Source organism: Mustelus asterias, chromosome 17 (assembly GCF_964213995.1).
Source record: "Mustelus asterias chromosome 17, sMusAst1.hap1.1, whole genome shotgun sequence".
Classification (NCBI taxonomy): Eukaryota; Metazoa; Chordata; class Chondrichthyes; order Carcharhiniformes; family Triakidae; genus Mustelus; species Mustelus asterias.
The window spans coordinates 13,440,035-13,459,493 of record NC_135817.1 but is presented as its reverse complement, the minus strand read 5'-3'; the positions used below and the strand labels follow the sequence as shown (position 1 = coordinate 13,459,493).

The 19,459-nt window shown below is 43.8% G+C and overlaps 1 protein-coding gene across 1 annotated transcript in view; it reads right to left on the bottom strand.

Annotated features, from left to right (window-relative positions):
• Nucleotides 1-19,459, bottom strand: part of vwa8 (von Willebrand factor A domain containing 8) — a 375,899-nt gene that overhangs the window by 30,362 nt on the left and 326,078 nt on the right. Inside the window, exons 39-40 of the mRNA XM_078232307.1 lie at nt 10,863-11,019; nt 5,802-5,910 (exon numbers count right to left, since the gene is read on the bottom strand). Coding sequence (XP_078088433.1) covers nt 5,802-5,910; nt 10,863-11,019 — 266 coding nt within the window. The remainder of the gene's footprint in view (nt 1-5,801; nt 5,911-10,862; nt 11,020-19,459) is intronic.

The following is a 19,459-nucleotide window of genomic DNA, read 5'->3' as shown; positions in this document are numbered from 1 at the left end:
CTTCTGGTTCCTAGTTTTGGATTCCCCCACAAATGTGAACAAATTAGATGATTAGATGCTGCAAATGTTCAACCAATGTTTGAATATCTACAAGTGAAGTGCACAAGGAGCTGCCTATTTCCATTGAGCAAATCAAGACTGAGCAAAGGCAGGTCACGGAGATGTACTGGGTAATACTGCAAAGCAGCAAGTAAGGCAGCGATCATTCCTGCAACCCAATGCTCACTCAGAGCTTTGCTCTCCATTGGGAGGGCTGAAGTTAGTCATGGAACTATTGTAACCCCCCTGTAAAGGGGGAATGTACTGTCTGAAAAGATGGTGGCAGCAGCTTCAACAATACCTTTGAAGAGGAAATCAGAGAAACTCCTGAAAGGGAAAGAGTGGCATAACTAGAGAAATCTTTCAAAGAATCTTCACAGGTATGATGGGTTGAATGGCCTTCTTCTGTGCTGCAGCATTCTATGTCTCAAGGAAGTTTCACTGGGATGGAGAAATAGGCACCCAAGAACTAGGTAACACAACACCACAAAATGTTGTTTCAACTGCAATTATTTTGCAGTGAGATTGGTGATAATTCCAACATATTTAAAACATTTGATTCCTGTAACAGTATTATACATCCTGTTCCAGGTGGGTCTTCTGATTAACAATTCACAGCTCACCCTCGGAACAATTGCATCAAGGATGCCTCAAAGGAGTATTCATGACTTGCCACTCCCTGGTTTTTAACTGCCTGTCATTTTCAGAAATAATACACAATCATTTGCAGCAAGTCTCATTCTCCCTGGTACTCACTGATTGACACTGACACCCGGCCTGGCATTGCCTTGATTTTAAAATTCTCATCCTTGTTTTCAAACCTCTCCATGGTCTCGCCCCTTCCCCTATCTCTGTAATTTCCTTTAATCCTACAACCCTCTGAGATTTCTGCGTTCCTCCAATTCTGGCATTTTACGCATCCTGGCTTTTCTTGCTCCGCTGTTGGCAGCCGAATCCTCAACAGTCTGGGACCTCCCTAAACCTCTCCATCTTCCTCTCCTCAGTTATGATACTGCCTAAAACCTATTTCATTGACCAAATTTCTGGCCTTCTGCCCTAATATCTCCTGATGTGGGTCAATGTGAAATTTCATCTTAGAATTCAGTGTCTTGTGTTAGGATCCTGGACCCAAACCCCAAGGTATATTATGAAGCCAGGCTAGACCCCAACAATTTTCCTATTTTGGCATAAATGTGAGGAAAAGATGCTTCACTCTAGGAGTAATTCCACTGATAAATTAGGGATCTTTTATCAAAACAAGCTTTATTTATAATACAGTTTAAGTATAATGCTAACAAAATGAAGCAGTTTAACTCTGAACTGTTGAACAATCTTTAAACACGAAAAGAAACTCTTCATTTCTAAGTTATCACTATTTCAGTTCCAAGTAAGCAACAGTCTTTCTACAGACTTAAACCCCACTTTAAATACAGTTAGCAAACTCAGGTATACTTGTTTTAAATTGTTGTATGAAGGTTCTGAGAGACTTTTCAGAGAGAGAGCGCGCGAGAGAGAGAGAGAAGCTTTCCTTCTTTAAGCAGCCCTCGCCAACACTAAACATGTGAAAAACTGTTTACTCTGCGATAAAACTAGCTCCTCCCACTTCTAACATCATATGCCTATATGACCCTATATACCTAACTCACCTTCCATTACTTTAATCAAAAACACCCTTTCCCATTTATAAACAAAAAGCAATTAGCTTCATTCTAAGTAAACATTACAGGCCTGAAATTAGTAATGATCCTACTTTCCAGCATCTGCTGCATTCACTCTAAACATACCAACTGCTTTGAGAAACAAAATACTGAATCTCAAACACTCTACAGAAACAAAAAATATACCAATAGCACAGTGTCACCACACTTGGGATGTTTTACAACTATTAAGAATTGAGCCTGCACCGACAACAATCCCACTCAGGTCCTATCCCCGCAATCCCAAGTATTTACCCTGTTAATCCCCCTGGCACCAAGGGACAATTTAGCATGGCCAATCAACCTAACCCACACATCTTCGGAGTGTGGGAGGGAACCGGAGCACCTGGAGGAAACCCATGCAGACATGGGGAGAATGTGCAAACTCCACACAGACAGTCACCCGAGGCTGGAATTGAACCCAGGTCCCTGGTGCTGTGAGGCTGTAATTTTCTGCACGGTCAGGTAGAGAATCCTTGAGAAGAGGTAAAGGACATTCATCAGCCGTGTCATAGTGTTAACCGCTATGCTGCCCTATATAAGGTACTACATAAATGCAAGTTGTGATTTCCACATTTTTATGTTATTCTGGTGATTTAATACAACCTTACAAGTTGCATCGACAACACGGTAGCACAGAGGTTAGCACTACTGCATCACAGTGCCAGGGACCCGGGTTCAATTCCGGCCTCGGGTGACTGTGTGTGTGGAGTTTGCACGTTCTCCCCATGTTTGCGTGGGTTTCCTCCGGATGCTCTGCTTTCCTCCCACAGTCCAAAGATGTGTGGGTTAGGTTGATTGGTCATGCTAAATTGACCCTAGTGTCAGGGGGATTAGTGGGGTAAATATGTGGGGCTACGGGAATAGGGCCTGGGTAAGATTGTCGTTGGCGTAGACTCGATGGTCTGAATGGCCTCCTTCTGCACTGTAGAGATTCTATTCTATGATCATCAGCTGAACTGAGAACGGCCCCAGACCGGGTTAGTCATGGTTATTTCTCAAGCACCTTCCTTCAGGAGCGTCAGCAGTAATTTGCATATGGGAAGGCTAGCAGTCTTCAATGGAATAAAATTGACTTTAATAAAAAGAACATATTTCCTTGGGCAGTGCTCCTTGTAATATGGAGCTTGTGTTCAAGCAGTGTGACATTATGGCTCAGTGGGGGGCACTCTCACCTTCAAGTCAGCAAAATGTGGGTTCATGTTACACACCAGAAACCTGAGTACAAGGTCTACGCCTACACTTGCAGTGCAGTACTGAAGCAGTGCTGTACTATTGGAGATATAGGGCAGGATTTTATGGTCTCGCTCGGGCAAGATTGTAAAATCCTGCACGAGGCCAACAGAGGTTCCCGTTCCGGGTGGTAGGTTTTCGGCCTCAGTCTTTCAGGTGCAATTTTAACTTGAGGTGGATATAAAAAAACCTGATTATCATATAGCTGTTTGTGGGAGTTTGCTGTGTACAAGTTGGTTACTTAGTTTCCTATCCTACAACAATGACTACATTTCAAAAGTACCTAATTGCCTGCAAAGTGGGGCATTCTAAGGCTATGAAATGGGGCTATATAAATGCAAGTCCAGTTTTGGGTGGAATTTTCCTGCCATGCCCCCCGCAGAAATTGTAGCGGGCAAGAAAGAAAATTTCGAAGACTATTTAAAGATCCTTTGACCTTGGGTGGGAATTTCCAGTCTTGGGGCGTGCATGGCCTGAAAACCCCACCCTTTCCTTCTTGACAATATCTAGGCATGGGTCTGAAGGCTGATTTCGATAGTGGTCGCTTCGCTTCTGACCCGTAACCATTTAATATTTACATGTAATTTGCTGCATGACCAAATAAGACTCCTTGAGAAGAGGTAAAGGAGGTTCACCAGCAGTGTCATCCAACAGCAAAATGGGAACCAGGGACCTGAAGTGAATTGGATAAGTATTTGAAAAGTAAGAATATAAAAGGACATGAAGAAAGGGTGGGAATTGGAACTGGACTATATAACATAACTCCAATTAATGAGCCAGTCCTGCTACGGGCTTGATGGCTTTGTGGCCTCCTCCTTTGCTGCAAATTCTATGGCAGAACAAAGGATTTAGAAGTTGACACTAGAGGTTCATCACATTAAGGCCAGATATGAAGGGTTAGAAGGGTCTGTGAGCTATCATTTTTCAGCTTAACTGGATTGGCGACATGTGTTGGGATATAACTTGCTAATGACACTGGATATTAAACGGAATTGTCTGCTGATGTTTTACTCATCTTGCTCAGAATAAAAATAACATTTGTAATTTGTTGTCAGTCATTATCGTTGCTCTAGTGATCAACAGTGCTATGGAAACAATTTAAACAGAGACATAGCAGTCACAGACTCGTAACCCAGAGTAACCTCTCATGTGCTATGCTCCTTAATGGAAATTGGTTGCAGCTGACTGTACTCAGGATTACATCGAGTGGAGTAGGAGGAGGAGGAGAAAGAATTGGGAAAGAAGTGGGAAAGAATTGTGACAAGGAAGTAGCACTCTCACAAACTTTAACAATCTGAGTCACTGCTTTAAATTAAAATCATGACGGGTGAGCTCGCTCCTCATGTTGGAAGTTGCTGAGTGCCATAATGTTGTGAGGCAGGTAGGGTGGGATGGCAAGCGTTTCAAGAGATGACAGATTCACCATTAACTGGAGTCCCAGTTGGTGATTATTTGCCAGCTGCACATTGCTCTCAGTCCAGAGCTGGTGGTCCCTCCAGCCTCAAGGCACTTTCTGTTCAATAATTACTTTTCATCACCTGACTGTACGAACATTAAGTTTTGTCCTACCATTTACCTCCTCAGCTTCAAAACACTCATCATTAATGCTGACTTCAGTACAATTACCCAGCCTATATATTTTTCTGCACGCTAATAATATATAGACACCCAGCTGCCTGTTTGATCTGACAACTTCTGCACTCTTATTCAATGATGAGAACACTTTGAAAGTGTGCTGTGCATTTTCTTAAACAAGGCACTGATGTAAAACATCACAGCTTGAACCCTTTAGCTCCTCACTCTCTCCAGGGACTGAAAAACAACCACTGAAACAAGAGGAGACTTGGAATATGAGCCCACAGATTCCGCAAGCATGAAGCATGCAAATAATGGTAGGAAAAGCATATGTTCAGGGACTTGATGCCTCTCCATCTGCTCTAGGCTTTGTACTAATTTCCCTTTCCCAATAGAATCCTTACAGTGCAGAAGGAGGCCAGTCAGCTCATCAAGTTAACACTGACTCTCTGACAGAGCATCTTACCAAGGCTCTATCCCCATAACCCCATATATTTATCCTGCTAATCCCCCTTACCTAAACATCTCGGGACACTAAGGAGCAATTTACCATGGCAATTGATTTCTCCCACACCAGATTGTGCATGGAGAGTGAGGGCTGCCCCTTCCAGCAACGTGCAGCTGCAGATCAATGACCCATTCCCAAGCCTTCACTTGAAGGCTGGTGCCAAGTTTATTGAAAGTGAAGTTGGAATGGGTGAAGGTGCTTTGGAGACAAACGCTGTCCCTCTGAGAACCATAGAACTAAAGAACCCCTACTGTGCAAAAAGAGGTCATTCGGTGCATTGAGTCTGCACTGACTCTCCAAAAGAGGATCTTACCCAGGCGCCTCCCCGCCCACCCTGTCATTTACCATAGCTAATCCACCTAACCTACACATCTTTGGACACGAGGGTCAATTTAGCATGGCCATTCCATGTAACCTACACATCTTTGGACTGTGGGAGGAAACCAAAGCACCGGAGGAAACCCACGCAGGCACCGGGAAAAGACCGACTCTAATCACGTTCTTCCCTCATTCCCCGCGCTCTTTAATATCCCTCCCAGTCTAATCCTCCTCTCCCTTCACTCCCTCTACACTTTATTATCCCACTCAATTAATCCCACACTCTCCGCATCCTTTAATATTCCACCCAGTCTAATCCCCCTCTCCTCAACCCCTTAAATATCCCATCCCTCTCTCCCCTCACTCCCCACAAACCTTAATATCCTATCATGTCTATTCCATTTTATGTAAAACGTTAAGTTTGGTTTTACCTGCAAGCTGTCGAGAATAACCCGTATTGATTGGACTTGTCTCCGTATGGCCCCTGAAAACCTCTCGTATGTCGCAGCATCATATTCACTCATGTGAATTTCCTTTAACCTGCAGTCGAAACAAGGGAGAACATTGGCTGGGGATTCTCAGGTACAAATTTGTCTTAAGTACTAAAGAAACAGAAAGGAAATGTAAAGTTTGGTAAAGCTTTGGACCTGTTTCAATTCATTACTGTATTAAAATTCTGATTCCGGTAACTTACTCGATATTTGACTCTTACTAAAGAATGACGTGAGTTAAGTTGCCGTCTAATCATGGAGGCAGAAGCACACCTAATTCTGAGCAGACTCCGGAGCTCAATTCTGCTTTTATGAGTTGTCGACATCTATGTGTAACAAGCAGTATTGTAACTTTGTATGCCATTCAGCCCCTTGAGCCTGTTCTGCTATCCATGTAGGTCACAGATCATGTGCACCTCTGGTAGGATTCCCTGATCACGTTCGTGCCCACCCCGCTGCAAGTGAAAACAACAACGTTTCAGCCAAAATTCCATTCACTTTCAGTAGCACCGGAGAATCACCGGAGCCACGAATGAGAACAGAGGTTTTCAGCGCTCAATTCCATTTATCCAGCTTTGCTCCATATCTTTCAACATTCTTGCCTAATGAAAACTACCAATCTCAATGAAATTGGAATTTGGAGTTGGAAAAGTAGTGCTGCTGGGAGTTGTAAAGAATTCAATGACTCATAGAGAGACTGAGTCAAATCCCTCTACCTCTGAGCCGGTTGCTCCAGATTCAAGTCCCACTCCAGGACATGTTGGCCATGGAAGAAGTGTTCATGACATCGGTTAACAGGTTCAACATGTTAATCCAACATGTTCCCCACTATTGCCCAAAGGAGAAAAAAACGTGTATTTTAACTTCCATAACTGTAGCTAGATCACTCTGAAGCATTTGCTCTCAGACTCAACACACTGCTGCGCCACAGAACCAACCCTTGTTCAATTCAAAGCTCAACTGAGGGATTTATGTTACTGTTATAATCACTTTTTACTGAATGACCCATTTTCGATATTAGCCCGAGAGCAGGAATGTCCGGAGCTGAAGTGCTGTTAACCGAGAATAGCAGTGTGAACAGTGAAGAGGTACACACAGTGTATCTGACAGATTGAAGAGGTACAATGAATGTACCAGAAGTATATTTGAGAATTAAAGGGGTGTAGTGTGTTTGAGTATTAAAGGAGTGTACTGTGTTTCAGTATTAAAGCTGCTTAGCATGTTTGAGAATTAAAGAGGTGTAGTATGTTTGAGTATAAAAGGGGTGTAGCAAGTTTGAGTATTAAAAAGATATATTGGGTTTGAGTATTAAAGGGGTACGGTGTGTTTGAGTATTAAGGGGGTGTAGCAGGTTTGAGTATTAAAGAGGTGTAATGTGCTTGAGGATTAAAGGGGTATAGCGTGTTTGAGTATTAAAGGGGTGTAGCGTGTTTGAGTATTAAAGGGGTGTAGCGGGTTTGAGCATTAAAGGGGTATATTGTGTTTGAGTATGTTCAGGGTATAACGGGTCTGAGTATTAAACGCGTGTAGTGTGTTTGAATATTAAAGGGATGTAGTGTCTTTGATTATTAAAGGGGTTAGCGTGTTTGAGTATTAAAGGGGTGTAGCGTGTTTGATTATTAAAGGGGTGTAGGGTGTTTGAGTATTAAAGGCTCGTAGCGTGTTTGAATTCAAAAGGGGTATAGCATGTTTGAGTATTAAAAGGATGTAGTGTGTTTAAGTGTTGAACGGGTGCACTCATCGTGTCTCCCAGAATCTGGGAAAAGAACCAGTTTGTAATTAGTATAATTGAAACAACGTTAGCGATGTTGAATCAGGCACTAATGTGCAAGGTTACAGCAGGTCAAGTTGACCATTAGTCCATCATTCTCACTGCAAAGATTGGACAGTTGTGAAGTGTTTCCGTGATAAAGTGAGAATTATCCTGCAGCTGACAGCATTCACTGACATGAATTACTATCAGTTCTGGAAAATGAAACAGAAGCTGCTTTGATTTCAACACAATGAACAAACTCTAAATGGTCTTTTCAAAACTCACACTCAGAATAGACTGCCTACATTTCTCGCACTGTTCAATGCTCACTCCTTTTGTCTTACAGCTTGTTAGATGTTTTAATAGTAATCAATACTTTTTGAGTGTTTTAAATGGAGGCTTTCCTCGTTCATGATTCAGCGAACATTTAGTAAATGGCTCCCTTCAGGCAGTCGAACAATTAACAGAAAATCCCAAAAGAAGAGATGTGTTGACGTTGACAAGAAATTGGATGAATTTTGTGCAATGACAAAGAATGGTTTGTTCGTGCTTTTGAAATTGGCCATTTCCAACGAGAACTATTTGTGGCCAAATGCTTTCGGAAATCCTGTACCCAGAGTTGTTTGTGCCAGAAAGGAGCTTACTTGTCTTTTCATTTTGCTTGGTGTTTTTCCTACACTCTGGCCACTTCTGATGCAAGTTCATTGACTTAAACTGTTAACTATCTCCACAGGTGCGGCCTGAGTATACCCAGCATCTTCTGTTTTTATTTCAGAATTCCAGCGCTTGCAGCATTTTGCTTTCGTATTGGGGTAGATTTATCGTGGTTGGACAAGTAGAATAAGGGGGCAGACACTAAGTCTCTGGCGGACAAAGCTGCTGATCGATAGGGTTCGAGTCAGTTTGGAATGGTGACAATCTTGTGTTCAGGTTTGGCGTTAACAGTGAGTGGGTCTAGCAGCTGTTTAAGGGATCACATATCGGTAATATAAAGGAGGAAACCCTTGGTGGCAGACATTGCAAGAGTAAAACTTGATGGGGCAGGGTTGAGAAAGAAAATAGATGGTTCTTTGTCCCTTGCAGTGTTGTATCAAAAGGCAACACTGACCTGTTCCCCACGCCATGAATAACAGTAGAATTTCTGAAATGTGTGAAGGTTGTTCCATCGTTCTTCATTTTGTCGTGACCGCCGTGTAGAACAAAGAACAAAGAACAATACAGCACAGGAATAGGCCCTTCGGCCCTCCAAGCCCGCGCCGCTCCCCGGTCCAGGATTGAATCCTGAATCCAGGATCCCCGCCCAATTTTCCAGCCTATCTACATACCAATATCCTATCCACCGAGCTGTCCCTCACAGACGGCAATCTCTCCTCAGTCAGAGGTTGTGGGGTCAGGTGCAATTCTGGAAACCTGAGTAAAAAACTCCAGGCTGATGTTCCCAGTGCAGTGCTGAGGGTCTGACATGCACTCTTTCAGAAGAGACAACAACTAGACCCCATCTACCTTCTCAGGTGGACATCAAAGATCCCAGAACATTAGTTCAGAGAAGGGCAAGGGAGCTCTTTTCACCTGTACACAGGTCCATGTCTATCGCTCAACTGACATCGCTTAAAAATAGGAAGCCTTTCCATTATCACATTGCGGTTTGTGCTGTCTGTCAATGACAATGTTTCCCACATTACAATAAAAAGTGGTGGGGTTAACCCAGTTGGCTAGATGGCTAGTGCATGATGCAGAATGACACCAATCTCTGTTCCAGCTGTGGCAGTTCCTGGAGATCTGCCTCCTCGTCTTGCCCCACTTTTGCAGAGTGCCCCCTCCCCTCAAGTTTTATCTAATCAATTCTCTCTCTCTCTCCCTAACGGAGAGGTTACTTTTCACTGTCAACATACTCCATTGGCTGTCAAGCATTGTGGGACATCCTGAGCTTTTGGGAGGTATTATTCAAATGCAAGTTCTTTCTTACTTCATGTAGAATTGGATTCAAATGAGCTCCTTCATAGGACAAAGTAAGACAACATGTAAGTACTCCTTTTGAGGATTCACAGAATCCTACAGTGCAGAAGGAGGCCATTCGACCCGTCGATTCTGCGCTGACCACAATCCCACCCAGGCCGTATTCCCATAACACCATGCATTTACCCTAGCTAGTCCTCCTGACACTAAGGGGCAATTTAGCGTGATCAATCCACCTAACCTGCACATCTTTGGACTGTGGGAGGGAACCGGAGGAAACCCACGCAGACACAGGGAGAATGTGCAAATTCCACGCAGACAGAGACCCAAGCTGGGAATCGAACCCAGGTCCATGGCGCTGTGAGGCAATAGTGCTAACCACTGTGCCACCATGCCGTTCATTCTATATGGAAACATCTCAATCTGGTCACACTATCACAAAGGGATGGGGGGTGTTGGTGAGAGGTAGGACTACAGAGTCACATCAGACTGGGCCTCCAAGCAGTCAACTTGAGAATAGCAAACGGGAGAGGTTGCCATCCTTTATTCTTTATCTAGCGCTTAGCCAAAAGAGTTGTGCAAAAATGTGAGAAACTGAAAGGTATTTGAAATAAAGGGGTGTTTGTTAAAATAGAGGGTTATTGCATATTCTATCAACTTTCCAACACAGAAACAGGCCAGTTAGCTCGACAGTCCATGTTGGTGCTTATGATCCACATGAACTTTTCTCACTTTACTTCATCAATGTGTTTATCTAGATTCCCCTTAAATACTAATCAATCCAATGACTCCCCCGAGCAGCAAGTTCCACATTCGCACCACCCTCTGGGTAAAGAACTTTTCTCCTTAATTTCCAACTGGATTTATTAGTGACAATCTTATATTTATGATTCCTAGTATGGGTTTATCTACATTTTATTAAGAGGCATGGAAGTCTGCGCCGAATAACTCATTTTTAGCTCACAAAATTCCTCCTTTTCCCTCCCTTATCCTTTTCTCTTCCTCTCTGCCTCCTTCTTCCTTCCTCCCCTCTATGTGTTCACTACCTTCTTTGTTCCCCCTCACTCCCGTTCATTCCCAATGGTCCCACAAATTGTTCTGACAGGCAAATGGAAACAGCTGTGTCCTGTGGCCTTATGCTGGATTTGCTATTCAACAGGCCAACTTTCCTTGAAATTGCAGCTGTTGTCAGGCTGAAGATGCGCACTTGATGCGTTTATCACCTTCATGTTTTGTGGATGGAAGAATAAAAACCCGCAGTGCAGTTATGACAGTAAGTTCAGTGCACGCACCTTTCCTTGAATGCTTTCTCAGCCATCTCTCTTGCAGCTCTTCTCACTTCCTCTGGCACTGCATCCTTTTCAGCCTGAGACACCTGATACACCTTGTGCCCTGCATCCAAACGGTAGGGACCACCCTTCCCACCTAGTCCGGCAGTATCCCTTCCACCTGGAAAAAAACACAGATATTGATTATAAAAGCAAAAGTGAGGACTTGCCATCCAGCTTTGCCAGCTCCCTGCTTTATGCTGCCTTGGTAGGTGATGGGGATACAATCATTACAAAGCAAAATTCAGCCAAGGCTGAATGTTTGGTGATGATTGGATTGCACTTTGATGCTTTCTCTAATCAAATTGCTTGTGGATCAGGCTCGATGAGCTGAATGTTTCTCCTGTTTGTGTGACACATATTGTCCACAGTCACACAAAACTGGGTTCAAAATGAGGTGGACAGAAGAAAACTCAGCTGGCTCAGTGAGCCTCGCATTAACCATGTTACAAAGGGATATTGATAGGTTAAGTAAGTGGGCAAAAATTTGACAAATGGGAGTATAATGTGGGAAAATGTGAAGTTGTTCATTTTGGAAGGAAGAACAAAAGAAGAGTATTATTTAAATGGAGAAAAACTGCAGAAAACTGCAACACAAAGGGACTTGGGGTACTTCATAGAAATCATAGAAACCTTACAGTGCAGAAGGAGGCCATTCGGCCCATCGAGTCTGCACCGACCACAATCCCACCCAGGCCCTACCCCCACATATTTACCCGCTAATCCCCGCATCTCAGGACTCTAAGGGGCAATTTTTAACCTTGGCCAATCAACCTAACCCGCACATCTTTGGACTGTGGGACTGTGGACTGCACAACTCTTTTGGCTAAGCGCTAGATAAAGAATAAAGGATGGCAACCTCTCCCGTTTGCTATTCTCAAGTTGACTGCTTGGAGGCCCAGTCTGATGTGACTTCTGCAGGAAACTATTTTAGAGTAAGGGGCAGGAGATTCAGAGGGAATTGGAGAACAAAAAATCACTTAGAGGGTTGTGGGAATCTGGAATGCACTGCCTGGGAAGGTAGTCAAGGCTGGAAACCTTACAACCTTTAAAAAAAAAATTTGGATAAGCACTTGAAATATTATAATATTCAAAGATATGGGACAAGTGCAGGAAAATGGGATTATCGCACCTTTAGTGGTAGTTGTTGGCAGTGCAGACTTGATGGGTCGTGGGCCTTCGCTGCGCTGTATGACTCTATGTGTTAATAGCCACCATTTCACTCTTAACTGAAACAATAAATTTTGGCCACAAGCACAAAAATTGCTTGAAAACACAGTAATGGGCCACATCACATGGCCAAGGCACCAGAAAAACTTCTTCAAATACTGCTGTGAGATCTTGTAGGACCATCTAAGAGAGCAGATGAAGCATTGATTTGACATCTTCTCTGAAAGATGGCACCTCCAACATTGCATCACTCCTGGAATACTGCACTGGAGTGTTCGTCTAGATTATGTGCTCCAATCTCTGAAATGGAAACCACAAATTCCAGACTCAGAGGTGAGACTGCTACCAAGGGAGAGCCAGGGTTGGTATTCGAGTGTTGGGCCAGAATTTTCTGTAAAAATAACAGTGCAGTTATTTATGGGAAAATGGTACAGCAGCACAGTAAACACAGTTATTCAAAAGTTGCTGCCTTGAGTTGCTCTACTCCATGATTAGTTTCATGAAAGTGGCATCGCATCCTTAGTCCCTCTGTCATGCTTTGAGAAACTTGCTTTATTTACTGCAGAAAGTTAAGTCTTGTCATTAAACGTGACCATTGTTAATGATTGCCAATCAACCTCGCTTACACTGAAAATTTACTGTTGTAAGTTTGAAGTTTCACCTTCAGGTTTTGAATTTTTTCAAGGAGATACTAAAATGCCAAATTTTAATTTATTTTTTCTTTTCCTTTCTGTCTCCTTTTACTTAATCCAATCTTTCCCCCTCTAATTATCTTTCTTGTTTGATATGAATTCACCTACACTCCAATTTACATTTCCTTCTCAGTCCCTGCCCTGTTTATTTCACATTCCTTCAATCTGATTGGTTAGGGAGATACCCTGTATCTCACTGTGATGTTACCAGCTTCACACTTCCAGCAGTTTTATGCGCAGAAATTGTTTAGAGCTGAAGGGTGCAGGTGCAGATGGCATTATATACCGTGTTACGGAAAAACCTGGCCCAATAACAATTTTCCTATAAAAATGCCTTCCACATTCACCAGTGGTATGGAGCTGGTTAAGGATGATTCCTACAGTGCAAACTATGAAATGATAACGATTATACCTCCTGCACAATAACTAACAACACATGTGTCCGGGAGCAATGAAGACTGGATTCCTTGTAATGAATGCAATCAAGGCACTTTTTGAATGGCCGAGCTCAAATTCATAAGATACACACTTTCAAACTGACAGATTTAGTATGAGTTCATCCTGCAACACAAGCAAGTATCTGGCTGCAAGGCACTGCATTTCTTCTTATGAAAGGTTAGCAACATCAACAACACCCCACAGAGCAGGAACAATTTATCAGTTCCCAAAAGAGAAAATGCTGGAAAATCTCAGCAGTCTGGCAGCATCTATAAGGAGAGAAAAGAGCTGACGTTTCGAGTCCAGATGACTCTTTGTGGTAGTGACCCGTTGTCTCAAAGGGTCACCTGGACTCAGAGCCTTTGTCAAAGCTCAAACTCTATGTCAAAGGGTCATCTGGACTCGAAACATCAGCTATTTTCTCTCCTTACAGATGCTGCCAGACCTGCTGAGATTTTCCAGCATTTTCTCTTTTGGTGTCAGATTTCAGCATCCGCTATAATTTTATCCACAATTTATCAGTTGCTATGTAAATGAAGCTGAGGCTGGGGTGAAGAATGTGGAGAAGGGGCTGCTGCAAAAATGCATTTAACATTAATGTTCATATTCTTTCCTCTGTTAGATATTACTGCAGATTGCCACAGTGAGAGCCTGGATCCAAGCGGAGAGGAAGAAGTCTATTTCGATCTCTCCAGTTTTTGATGAAGGTCTCATTCCAAACAAGGTTTCAATCACATGGAATCCACAATTTGTTTTCACACATGTCCTGACTCTGTTGATTCAGCTTCCTTTCTTTGGCACATGACTGCTCTCTTTTTCCTCCTCTTCAGATACAGTAAAAACTATTTTACAGTAAAACATTTATTTGTATGATTTCACGTTTATTTTTGCAGGGTTGGAAAATGGAGCTGCCTTTCAAAACAAACTTTCCAGTGCCAGCACATTGTTACCACAGGGTCAAAATTGGCAGGGCCTGTCTTGAGGCTTGGAGACAGACCGTGTTGGGACAGGGGGAGAGAAAATATACTACAAAAACAGAACAAAGCTTTTCACAGTTAATGACCGATATAGGTTACTTCTATTCTTGAACATTGTTGCTCTGCACAACTGTTTCTGTTCTGTGAAAATCCGCTGTGTTAAATGCAAGAAGATAAAGAGGAATGTGAGCCAGTTCCTATAATCATAAGGTGCTCAAACTGCTTAAGGCAGTGATGTCGCCACTGAAGCTTCTCAGGGCTCTTTAGCAGACCCAAATCCGTTATGCTTCAAAATGCCTTAAATGTCTTCTTTGCCTTCTCTGCTTCAATAGAAATAGTTCCAATATCTCAATCATCTCCTCATAACCAGCTTCTCATGAACCTGTTCTGGACAGTCAATATGGCCTTATTGTATCTATATTGGGGGCGATAGAACTCAAACTGTGACAATGTACAAATTGATATTTCACTCTTTGGCTTGATAGATCCATGTTAAGACTAAGGTTAAAGGTACTTTAGCTGACTGAGGGACAAATCTTTCATCCATCAGTCTTAGAACGATTTGAGGCCAGCTCCGAAAGGTAACTATGTAACCCTCACCATGACTATTTCTGGGCAGCTTCCGTTCCTTAGAAATTAATGACATGACCAAAAAGTGTTGCCCAGAGCACAGATGATGCTTCACGGTAAGTGTCTCAAAAAAGTTTCCCACATAACTACCTTTTGTTTTGGAGCTTTTTTTCAAAAAGCAGCAGGAAACCGGAAGTCAGCCGTGGGGAGACCTGGGTAATTTTGTTGTACCCAATAAATCTGAACGGTGAGGAAACCCGAGACACTACACGTCAAGAGTTTCCCACCCTCCCCCCTCCTCTAACCTAAAAAAAAGACCCAGAGTGAGAGCAGGTAAGCTCTTTCTTTCTTTTTCTTGTTGTATCAGCAAGTTATCGAGAGGGGATGGAAGTGGGCAGTGCAATGTTCCTCCTGCAGAATGTTTGAGGCGAGGGACACCGTCAGTGTCCCTGCTGATTTCACCTGTGGGAAGTGCACCCATCTGCAGCTCCTCAAAAACCACGTTAGGGAACTGGAGCTGGAGCTGGAGCTGGATGAACTTCGGATCATTCGGGAGGCAGAGGAGTACATAGATAGAAGCTTCAGGGATGTAGTTACTCCGAGGAATGAAGATAGATGGGTGACGGTGAGAGGGGCTGGGAGGAAACAGTCAGTGCAGGGATCCCCTGTGGTCGTTCCCATCGGCAACAAGTATACCGCTTTAGATACAGTTGAGGGGGACGACCTACCAGTGGTAAGCCACAGTGACCAGATCTCCAGTACTGAGTCCGTCCCTGTGGCTCAGAAGGGAAAGGGGGAGAGCAGGAGAGCAATAGTCATTGGGGACTTGTCAGTTAGAGGGATAGATAGGAGGTTCTGTGGCAGCGAAAGAGACTCACGGATGGTATGTTGCCTCCTGGGTGCCAGGGTCCGTGACGTCTCGGACCGTGTTTTCAGGATCCTTAAGGGGGAGGGGGAACAGTCACAGGTCGTGGTACACATCGGTACCAACGACATAGGTAAGAGAAGGGACGGGGATTTAAAACAGGAATTTAGGGAGCTAGGGTGGAAGCTGAGAGCCAAGACAAACCATGTTGTCATCTCTGGTTTGTTGCCGGTGCCACGTGATAGCGAGTTGAGGAACAGGGAGAGAGTGCAGATAAACACGTGGCTGCAAGGATGGTGTAGGAGAGAGGATTTCAGTTACATGGATAATTGGAACACATTCTGGGGAAGGTGGGACCTGTACAAACAGGACGGGTTGCACCTGAACCAGAGGGGCACCAATATCCTGGGAGGGAAATTTGCTACGGCTCTTCGGGGGGGTTTAAACTAATTTGTCAGGGGAATGGGAAAAGGAGCTGTAGTCCAGAAGCCAATGTTGAGTGTAGTGAGGTACTGAGGAAGGTATCGAGATCGCAGGAGTGTACCAGCAGACAGGAAGGTGGGTTGAAGTGTGTCTACTTCAATGCAAGGAGCATCCGGAATAAGGTAGGTGAACTTGGAGCGTGGATTGGTACTTGGGACTACGGTGTTGTGGCCAACACGGAGACATGGTTAGAACAGGGACAGGAATGGTTGTTGGAAGTTCCGGGGTATAGATGTTTCAGTAAGAGTAGAGAAGGTGATAAAAGAGGTGGAGGAGTAGCATTGTTAATCAAGGATAGTTTAATGGCTGCAGAAAGGCAGTTCGAGGGGAATCTGCCGACTGAGGTAATATGGGCTGAAGTTAGAAATAGGAAAGGAGCGGTCACGTTGTCGGGGGTTTTCTATAGGCCCCCAAATAGTAATAGAGATGTGGAGGAAGAAATTGCAAAGCAGATTATGGATAGGCGTGGAGATCGCAGGATAGTTGTCATGGGTGACTTTAACTTTCCAAATATTGATTGGAACCTTTATAGGTTGAATAGTTCGGATGGGGCAGTTTTTGTGCAGTGTGTGCAGGAGGGTTTTCTGACACAATATGTGGATAGACCGACAAGAGGTGGGGCCACATTGGATTTGGTACTGGGTAATGAACCGGGCCAAGTGTTAGATTTGGTTGTGGGAGAGCACTTTGGAGATAGTGACCATAATTCGGTGTCTTTCATTATTGCAATGGAGAGGGATAGGGCCACATGGCAGGGCAAGGTTTATAATTGGGGGAGGGGTAATTATGATGTGATTAGGCAAGAATTATGGAGCATAAGATGGGAACAGAAACTGTCAGGGAAAGGCACAAATGAAAAGTGGAGCTTGTTCAAGGAACAAATACTGCGTGTCCTTGATAGGCATGTCCCTGTCAGGCAGGGAGGAAATGGCTGAGTGAGGGAACCATGGTTCACAAAAGAGGTTGAATGTCTTGTCAAGAAGAAAAAGGAAGCATATGTAAGGATGAGAAAACAAGGTTCAGTTGGGTCGATTGAGGGTTACAAGTTAACAAGGAATGAGCTAAAAAAAAGGGCTCAGGAGAGCTAGGAGGGGGCATGAGAAGTCCTTGGCGGGTCGAATCAAGGAAAACCCCAAGGCTTTTTACTCTTATGTGAGAAATAAAAGAATGACCAGGGTGAGGTTAGGGCCGGTCAAGGACAGTAGTGGGAACTTGTGCATGGAGTCAGAAGAGATAGGAGAGGCGATGAATGAATACTTTTCTTCAGTGTTCACCAAGGAGAGGGGCCATGTTTTTGAGGATGAGAGTGTGATACAGGCTGATAGGCTGGAGGAGGTAGATGTTCTGAGGGAAGATGTATTAGTGATTTTGAAAAACCTGAGGGTCGATAAGTCCCCTGGGCCAGATGAGATATATCCTAGGATTCCTTGGGAGGTAAGGGATGAGATTGCAGAGCCTTTGGCTTTGATCTTTGGGTCCTCACTGTCCACGGGGATAGTGCCAGAGGACTGGAGAGTGGCGAAAATTGTTCCTTTGTTCAAGAAAGGAAATAGGAATGACCCTGGCAATTATAGACCGGTTAGTCTTACTTCGGTGGTCGGTAAGTTAATGGAAAAGGTCCTGAGGGATAGGATTTATGACCATTTAGAAAGATGCAGCTTAATCCGGGATAGTCAACACTGATTCGTGAAAGGTAAGTCTTGCCTCACAAATTTGATTGAATTCTTTGAGGAGGTAACTAAGTGTGTTGATGAAGGTAGAGCAGTTGATGTCATATACATGGATTTTAGTAAGGCGTTTGATAAGGTCCCCCATGGTCGGCTCATGAAGAAAGTAAGGAGGTGTGGGATAGAGGGAAATTTGGCCGATTGGATAAGTAACTGGCTATCTCATAGAAGACAGAGGGTGGTGGTGGATGGAAAATTTTCAGACTGGAGACCAGTTACCAGTGGTGTACCACAGGGATCAGTGCTTGGTCCTCTACTATTTGTGATTTTTATCAATGACTTGGACGAGGGGGCTGAAGAGTGGATCAGTAAATTTGCTGATGACACCAAGATTGGTGGAGTAGTGGATGAGGTGGAGGGCTGTTGTAGGCTGCAAAGAGCCATTGATAGGATGCAGAGCTGGGCTGAAAAATGGCAGATGGAGTTTAACCCTGATAAGTGCGAGGTGATTCATTTTGGTAGGACAAATTTGAATGTGGATTACAGGGTCAACGGTAGGGTTCTGAGGAATGTGGAGGAAAAGAGAGATCTTGGGGTTCATATCCACAGATCTCTGAAGGTTGCCACTCAAGTGGATAGAGCCGTGAAGAAGGCCTATAGTGTGTTAGCGTTTATTAACAGAAGGTTTGAGTTTAAGAGCCGTGGGGTTATGCTGCAACTGTACAGGACCTTGGTGAGACCACATTTGGAATATTGTGCGCAGTTCTGGTCACCTCACTATAAGAAGGATGTGGAAGCATTGGAAAGAGTGCAAAGGAGATTTACCATGGTGCTGTCTGGTTTGGAGGGTAGGTCTTATGAGGAAAGGTTGAGGGAGCTAGGGCTTTTCTCTTTAGAGCGGAGGATGAGAGGCGACTTAATAGAGGTTTATAAGATGATAAGGGGGATAGATAGAGTGGACGTCCAGAGACTATTTCCTCGGGTGGATGTAGCTGTTACTAGGGCGCATAACTATAAGGTTCATGGTGGGAGATATAGGAGGGATGTCCGAGGTAGGTTCTTTACTCAGAGAGTGGTTGGAGTGGGGAATGGACTGCCTGCTGTGATAGTGGAGTTGGACACTTTAGGAACTTTCAAGCGGTTATTGGATAGGCACATGGAGCACACCAGGATGATAGGGAGTGGGATAGTTTGATCTTGGTTTTGGACAAAGCTCGGCACAACATCGAGGGCTGAAGGGCCTGTACTGTGCTGTACTGTTCTATGTTCTATAAAATTAATAAGAAACTTTCCACTGGAAGGAGAGTCAGTAACCAGAAGCAGGGAGCTTAAAACAATTGGCAAAGAAACCAATGGGTTGGGGAAAGGAGAAATCTTTTTACTCAGTGAGTTATCCAGAATTCAATGAATGAAGGGGTGGTGAAAACAGATTAAATGTTTCTAAAAATAGATTTGGATATATACTTGGAAAAGAAAAAAAATTGCAAAGCGATTGGGAAAGAGTCAGGATTGGGTTTAATAGAAAAGCTCTTTCAATGAACTGGCACAGAAACAATGGACTGAATGGCCTCCTTCGACTACATGATTCTATAAGTGTATTATACAGGACTGTAATGCCTGACTCTGAGCTCAGGAATGGGATTCTGAGCCAAGTGCCAATCAGCTAAAACACGGCAGAGGAGGAGGATCAGAAAACAGA